The 8,224-nt window shown below is 44.6% G+C and overlaps 1 protein-coding gene across 10 annotated transcripts; it reads left to right on the top strand.

The window, feature by feature from the left end:
- The first annotated feature begins 1,754 nt into the window (after window positions 1-1,754).
- Window positions 1,755-7,969, top strand: LOC122391090 (ribonuclease P protein subunit p20-like). 10 transcript variants are annotated; one of them, XM_043384768.1, is made up of 4 exons: window positions 1,757-1,836; window positions 6,091-6,303; window positions 6,576-7,337; window positions 7,618-7,969. In XM_043384768.1, exons 3-4 carry the CDS (start codon window positions 7,062-7,064, stop codon window positions 7,741-7,743), a joined length of 402 nt encoding a protein of 133 aa, XP_043240703.1. In that variant the 5' UTR covers window positions 1,757-1,836; window positions 6,091-6,303; window positions 6,576-7,061; the 3' UTR covers window positions 7,744-7,969. The 10 variants fall into 10 exon arrangements, with proteins under 10 accessions (XP_043240635.1, XP_043240703.1, XP_043240717.1 ...); XM_043384782.1 differs by lacking the exon at window positions 1,757-1,836 and adding an exon at window positions 2,919-2,955; XM_043384775.1 differs by lacking the exon at window positions 1,757-1,836 and adding an exon at window positions 2,977-3,097.
- Window positions 7,970-8,224: the final 255 nt, after the last annotated feature.

The raw sequence follows: 8,224 nt of genomic DNA, 5'->3' as shown, positions 1-8,224 counted from the left end.
CTCCTCTAGTAGCAATAGAATGATCGCATGTTTCATTTGCCAGACACTGAGTAATGCACATTACCATCTGCATAGCAAAGTAAAGCTGCCCGGGTTCATTCATTCTAGATTTTTTCACTTGATAGTTAGCACTCATTGATCTTGCTGCTGTAAGTTATATTTCAATATTCATACCAATACATCAATACGCGTTCATCAGCCAACATTTTCTGGCTTGATAATGCGCGTTCTCTTCAGTATTGATCTCCTGCAATACCTATTATAGCTTGTTTTCGGCCAATAAGCTCTTATTAATATACTTTTTTTCTTGCTGATTTAAGTGAGCCAGATGAACTTGCGTTTATCAACCAACATTTCCTAACTTCAACCTGATATTACTCAGGACTCAGGACTCTTTTTAGCCTCCTGTATACTTCAACTTGGGATTGTTTTCAATCAACATGCTTCTTTAATATGATATAATTCAGTCACAAGGGATTCAAAACTTCCAACAAAACGACATACAATAGTTCGAAAACCACCAGATAAACTAAAAAAAGGCCTTGGAACGGAGCAGAACGGAGGCAAGTGGTGCTCCATTTGTTTGTTTACAATAATTGTAGTGCTGATGTATTGTTTTAGGACTCTAGCGGTCGGCTCATAAAAACTGAAACATTTTCACAAAATCTGTAAGGCAAATAATATTTCTCTGAAAGAACTAAAATATTCAAAAGCCAAACACCATGAAATACAGGAATCAGAACGAAAAAGTAACCCAAAAATCCAGCCTAATAACCGGCTCCTAAAACTGTGGCAAAATCAGCACTTTTCCCCGCAACTCGTTGTCCAGACGTAAATATGCCTGTTCACGGGCCCTGTGTGCGGTCGGACCGCACACAGCCTCGAAGCTCCGCCCACTTCGTTCCTACGTCAGCCTTCCGTCACCGCACACAGCGATCGCTGTGGCCGGTCGGGACTGGCCACAGCGGACCGTCCACCGCACGCAGCCGTGACGTCAGAACCGCCTACCCATCCCCTACCCCCACGCCTGCTGGACGCACCGCACACACCGCACGCAGCAGTGTGCGGTGCCCGTGAACACCCCTAGGTAGACGTTTTGACGAAAACGACGCAAGAAGTTGAACTGTGGACATGCGGCCTTTAGCGTGTTAGGGCCGCGGCTGCCGCCCCTAAAACGCTAACCAGAGCCCTCGTCTCCCGGCTCACCCCCAAACTCACACATTAATTAATCGCGGTTACAGGGCTTTTTCCCTCGCGCCGTTTTGGCTTAGGTGCGAGGTTTTTGCCCTTTGCGTTAGGCGTCGGGTTTTTTATTATTTAGGACTTTTTCTCCCGACCATTACACCCCACAACAAGGCCCCGCCGGGGGGCTGGAGCCTAGAAGGTCTTATACCTTCTGTCAGTGCGATGAAAGCTTCCCGGCTCCATTACACTGACACCAGCTCACAAGTGTTCATGTCTATCATGTATTGTTAATAAAAGTCATTCCCACTGTTGTGTTTGCGACTCCAGACATCTCGGCTCTTTGGCTGTACACGTAAGTACCTCCCTTAGCTTTGGTTCCACATTAAGATAGGATCCCACGTTGTTTTTGCTACCGGGTTCACATAAACCGGTTTAACGTAACACTTGCTGCCCGGCGAAAATTGCCGGAGTAACTGCCCCCTGCTCGGGAATGGCACTAGGCCGACCGAGCAAAAAAAAAAAAAAAAAAAAAAAAAAAGACATATCCCCCACTCTGCAAACCATTCCTATCATCCAACTTTCATCGTAACATCGTAACCCTACCATTCACAAACTTCCTCCTTCCCTCCCCTCACATACATCAATTTAACGGTAAGTTTCACTGTCATTTATGTGTCTTAACGTAAATTCATGGGTTTTTCTTTTTCCCCGTATTCATGGCATAGTACATGGATATGGGCTTTCCCATGTAAAGTGGCCACTGGTCTTAGTTAGGACGGCCGGTTTCTTTTGCGCGGCTTAGTTAGGTCGCCGCCCTCCTCGCGAGGCCGGTAACGTAAGTTAGGGCCACCAAAAAAATAAAAAAAGGTATTTATATATTTATATACACTGTGATTATAGGTATTTATATATACACTGTGATTATAGGTTCAGTCAAGGCCGTATATAGGGGTTCAGTGACTGTGGATGATTGGACGCTTGAGCATGACGGCTACGCGCCCCAATATCTGTATATCTTGCCCTAATCCACGAAGAAGAAGAAGAAGACTGTGGATGAGGATGGGAGCAAGGCCCTAAATACAAGGTTGCACGGACTAATTTCTACTAAACCTACCAGAATATAGTTTCACGGTTGAATATTTAAATAATTAATCAATCAAAACTTCTTCATTATTATCTCGTAATCATTTAAAAGCAATTTAATAAATATACTTTTAATTTTCTTGCCATTTACGGGCAAAATAACTTTCTAGTATTGGGTCAACAAAGTGGTGTAGCAGTAGGAACCATATCTGGCAAAACCCCAATACCTACATACAGCAGAAAAGCAGCCACCAGGTGTCTCCACAGTCGCCCCACAGATGTCGCGCGCGTCGCTTATCGCCACACTACCGATTTCCATAAGGACGCATATGTACGGATATGTAAGGGAAAGTCGCCCTTAAGGATTACGCTTACATCCTTTGCCTAAAAGGTCGATGTTTGGAAATTGGGAGGGGCTCGGCTATTTTCGACCACGGATATGGCTTTATCACATGATGAGGAACATGCTGATAAGCGTTTAATGTGTCATAACAGCACCCAAGTATTTTTAATCATTTTTCAAAAATAGCCGTTCTGCCGTATCTTTCAGTGAAAGGTGCCGTCGGTCATCCCCGACGTTACGTCACGCCGGGGATTGCCAGATTTTCCTACTAGACTTCGATGCCCCCTGGATGGGAGGATGTTGGGAGGAGGGATGGGATTATTAATTCTGAATGAATTGTGATGGTTATAGTTCTCAAGGCCCTCGCTTAGTTTGAGTTACTGTAGTTATATAATTATTGTTTTTTGTGAAAGTTGATAACTAAGCTTTTATTACTACATTCAGTAACTAATGAACCCGTATCCCTTTATTTCCAAGATAATCAAAGTAAGGCATTATTTTTTCAGCACTACCAAGATAGCCTTCCTACCAAGCAACCTTTATCATTATTGACATAAAATTGCTTTATCCATTTTCAAACGTTTCGACTTTATTCAAAGTCATCTTCAGTGTTAAGATAGACAAGTACACAATTACATGCTGACATAAATATACAAGCAGTCGATGCAGGGTATCAGTCGATGCACATCACACACTTCACAAAAACAAGACATAAAACATCATTCGTGTTGGTTCGGTCGTCTTCCTACAGAACGATACTTAGTTTAAACGCAGATGATCGGTCATTGATGGTCGGTTTCGCTTCAAATATGTGTAAAGATTCTAAAATTCGTAAATTGAAGTTTGAGCGTTTTTGATCTATGATTTTGAAATCGTCTATACTGAAGGGGGTGTCACATGCCAAAGAATGATCCCGTACAGACGATGCTACTGGACTGGATAAGAGTTCGCCCGTTCTGTGTGATCTACCCTTGTGTTGACAAACTCTGCTGTGGAGCCTAACATAGGTAGAACCTATGTAAGATCCTTCACACGAAGGACAACTGAACTTATAAACTACAGCAGATCGACACATTTTAGGGATAGAGTCCTTGAACTTGAACAGAGATCCAATAGTGAAGTTGTTTCTGAGAATGAATCGCGGGCTTAGATATGGGTAGTACTTTTGTAGGAGAGCGCTTATTTCATTTTTGAGCTTAATTGAGCATTTTCCGAAAAACGGCAAAATGAAAAAGCTTTCGAGTTTTTCAACCTGTGGTTGATTTGTGATAGTAATGAACCTTCTGTTGAGAAACTTGGCAATGGCGGCATCTACCAACGACCTTGGGTAACCGTTATCCAAGAAAAAACCTTTCAGGGATCTTAGCTCTAGATCAAAGAGCTTGTAGCTCGAGCATAAACGGTAGGCGCGATAAATAAATGACTGGATGACTGCCCACTTGATGGAAAATGGGACGAAACTAAAGAAGCTCAATCCTAGTCCGGTAAAGGTAGCCTTGTGGAAAACTGAAGTCTCAATAGAAGAGCCAATACGTTTTATCTTGACATCCAAAAAGGGTAGCGTTTGGTTGGACTCTACTTCTTTGGTGAACTTAATCTTTGGATGCTGCTCGTTAAGGAAGGATAAAAACTTTTCTACATGAGTGACGTGTCGAAAGACCAGAAAACAATCATCAACATATCTCCTATACAGGACAGGACGAAATTCAGAAGGGCAGGTAGTAAGCCAATTCTTCTCATGAAAGCATAAGAAAATGTTGGCAAAGGTAGGGCCAAGTGGTAGGCCCATCCCTACGCCGTCAAGTTGTTGGTACAACTGTCCGTTGAAAAGGAAAAACGAGTTGGTTACTGACAAATCTAACATTGAGCGGAATAGTTTCCGAGGGATGCCACTGACGCTGTCAGTCTGGCTGAAGAGAGAGTTGATAGCTATGTCAACCGTTTCACCTACAGGTATGTTAGTAAACAAACTTTCAATGTCAAAACTGGCCATAACCATATCTTCGGAAAATGTGAAAGTTTTTAAATCCGTGACGAACTCGTAGCTGTTTTTAACGGTAAATTCATTCTCAGTAAGGGGAGCAAGAATTGGAACTAAGAACTTCGCGAGGGCGTAAGTAGCAGTGCCACAAGCTCTGAAAATGGGACGAAGAGGTAAGTTCGGTTTGTGGATCTTAGGTAGACCTTATAGGACACCTGGCGAGGACCCAGACGCATACAGTTCGTTGTACGTATGTTCGGTAATAGCACATGCTTTTTTCAACTTGCTGAGCAGCCTATTAACTTTATCTTCTACACGTAATAACAGTTTGTGAAGTGGCTCATTCACAAGACAAAACTTAGTGCGATCTGACAGTATCTTTGTAATCTTTGCTAGATATTGAGCTTTATCTAAAATCACGACCCTACCGTTTATGCTCGAGCTACAAGCTCTTTGATCTAGAGCTAAGATCCCTGAAAGGTTTTTTCTTGGATAACGGTTACCCAAGGTCGTTGGTAGATGCCGCCATTGCCAAGTTTCTCAACAGAAGGTTCATTACTATCACAAATCAACCACAGGTTGAAAAACTCGAAAGCTTTTTCATTTTGCCGTTTTCGGAAAACGCTCAATTAAGCTCAAAAATGAAATAAGCGCTCTCCTACAAAAGTACTACCCATATCTAAGCCCGCGATTCATTCTCAGAAACAACTTCACTATTGGATCTCTGTTCAAGTTCAAGGACTCTATCCCTAAAATGTGTCGATCTGCTGTAGTTTATAAGTTCAGTTGTCCTTCGTGTGAAGGATCTTACATAGGTTCTACCTATGTTAGGCTCCACAGCAGAGTTTGTCAACACAAGGGTAGATCACACAGAACGGGCGAACTCTTATCCAGTCCAGTAGCATCGTCTGTACGGGATCATTCTTTGGCATGTGACACCCCCTTCAGTATAGACGATTTCAAAATCATAGATCAAAAACGCTCAAACTTCAATTTACGAATTTTAGAATCTTTACACATATTTGAAGCGAAACCGACCATCAATGACCGATCATCTGCGTTTAAACTAAGTATCGTTCTGTAGGAAGACGACCGAACCAACACGAATGATGTTTTATGTCTTGTTTTTGTGAAGTGTGTGATGTGCATCGACTGATACCCTGCATCGACTGCTTGTATATTTATGTCAGCATGTAATTGTGTACTTGTCTATCTTAACACTGAAGATGACTTTGAATAAAGTCGAAACGTTTGAAAATGGATAAAGCAATTTTATGTCATATTATCATTATTGTTATTTGAGAGCAAACTAAATCATTACCATCACCATTAAAATCTGGGAGTCTGATGCTTTGCCAAATGCCAACTCTCAACTGCACTGTTGGAAAGTCAAGCTGTAGTAAAAGATTAACTATATAGCTACCAAGCTAAAATGAGTAAATGATAATGAGTGTCAGCAGTCAGGTAGTGAAAACTGATGAATATCCTTGTGTTTCAGGACTTTTGATATTCCCATGAGCTGCAATTGTCAATTTATAATCAAAATGCACCCATAATGGCTGATGTTGAAGAATCAAAGGAAGTGAAACATGGAAGTATTGATAAAGAGGACGAGTTGACCCAAGATGAGTATCAGCTGAAGAAAAGATTGCCAAGAAAACTTCCTAGAAGGCCTAATGATGTATATGTAAACAAAAAGTCAAATTTTAAGGTTGGTATATTTTTAATATGTTCCTACCTATCAAACCATTTTCCATCCAATTATGAGCTATTTCTATTAGACCACATATAGTATGTGGTTTACAAGATTGCAATTGTCAAACTCAATGTCTGTGAAATGCAACACAGTGTCATGCGTCAACAAAATCAGGTATTTATTATTGCCCTCGTAACATGCACAAACAAAATAACAAAAAATGTCTGGTTCCGGATCACGGTGAAACGGGCAGCTTATTATTCACGCTTCACTGTCTCATATTTCAGGCTCAGCTTGTGTGCTGTGAACGACTTTTTGAAAAAGGCTACACCGAAATATTTATTCATGGGATGGGTGCGGCGAGCCCGCGCGCCATCAACCTAGCCCTGCAGCTGAACATAAACCACCGAAACACGCTCTCGGTGGCGACCAACACGTCCACGCAGCGCGTGGTGGACGACCTGGTGGCGCTCGACGAGCAGCGGCCGGCGCGCGCGCAGACGCGCAGTGTCAGCGCCATCCACATCCGGCTGGCCAAGACCGTGCTGGCCTGAGCGGCACGGCAGGTGGTGGTGGTGTGCCGCAAACTGCGAACCGGTGAACTGCCGACAGGGATAACGAGCACATTCGAGACGGCTCGGACCGATCGCAGAGACAACACGGTTAGTGTTATTTTCGGCTGTGTGACTGTGCGTGGGAGCGATATACTCTGGGAGCGATATCGTGATTCGTAGGAAACGGGACACTGACTCGGACTCGTGCCGTCGTTGGCAATGATCCTCTCAGTGAAGGAGCTGACGCAGTGGCTGGGACTCACGCCGTTCGAGATCTGGCTGCAGCTGGCGGCCGCGCTCGTCTTCACCATCCTGATGATGCTGCGTGACCTGTTCCCGGGAGCAATCACCTGCTGGCACGCCATGACGCCCTTCTTTGTCAGCGACGCACTCTCGGCCTACGTGTGCGTCATCATGCTGATACGCACCTACATCGACGGCTGGCACAAGCCCGCCGCCATGCGCGCCCTCTGGAGCTTTTTCGTCCTATCGCTGGTGAGACGGGTCGCCACATGCCTGCGGTTGAGGCTTTCGTTATGGGGGGCTTTGTCGTTAAACGAATCGTCTGTGATGTGCATTGCGGGCTTCGTAGCTAAATTACATTTAAATTAATAATCCTTAGTCACTTCAATTATACAGTTACTTGTACACATTACAGTTGTCACGCATGAATTAGGTGACAACTGTTAACCCATCGACACCCCTGTGCCATGTAGTAAAATGCCTCCAATTATCTTGGTGTGAAAATAAGGTGTGCTTTTTGTTTGCTTCGCAGATGTTCACCTTCAAGTACCTGCTGGTGCGCAAGCTGACCGACAACATCGGCTTCGAGTACTCTGAGGTGATGGCTCCGCTGTTTGTCATCCTGAACATGGTGATGGTGCGCGCCTGCCAGCTCTGACGTCAGCGGGGGCCGCCGGGACTGCTGGCGTCTACGGTGTCTGTGAGAGCGCCGGCGAGCGCGACTCCTACAGGTGCATGGCGCGATTGGGCGCGTTGGATTCGCGAGGGGCGAGCGTCAGCCGTGACCGTTCGTCGATGTGCGGCGTCTGGTCTGTTGGGCGATAGTGCTGTCTCCTGGTGGCGCACACAGCGATATATGCAGGCTAATATATCTGCAGAACATGTGTATGTGGACCTCCTTTAACCCGCGCCCGGCTGGGGGTCCTTTATTTCCACGCCCTGCTGGGGGGGGGGTTGAACACCCCCCTCTAACTCGGCTCCTGGGCCACGTAGCGATACGCGGAAGGCGGCGTTCGAAAGAGCGCCAAAAATAATGACGAAATCACTTCGGTCTGTTTTTTGGTCAGGTCAAAGGTCAGGTCACCAGAGGTCATTGAAGGCAAAATTTCGCCGATTTTCAGGTCGAATGTCGACAATTT

This window comes from Amphibalanus amphitrite, unplaced genomic scaffold (genome assembly GCF_019059575.1).
Source record: "Amphibalanus amphitrite isolate SeventyFive unplaced genomic scaffold, NRLGWU_Aamphi_draft 000021F_arrow, whole genome shotgun sequence".
Classification (NCBI taxonomy): Eukaryota; Metazoa; Arthropoda; class Thecostraca; order Balanomorpha; family Balanidae; genus Amphibalanus; species Amphibalanus amphitrite.
The sequence above is the reverse complement of the archived record's forward strand: the minus strand, read 5'-3'. Positions and strand labels throughout refer to the sequence as shown.

Coding starts and splice junctions, on each gene's coding strand:
- LOC122391090 (XM_043384700.1), top strand. CDS start 6,148: ATGGCTGATGTTGAAGAATCAAAGGAAGTGAAACATGGAAGTATTGAT. Junction 6,304..6,575: donor ACAAAAAGTCAAATTTTAAG/GTTGGTATATTT, acceptor CTCATATTTCAG/GCTCAGCTTGTGTGCTGTGA.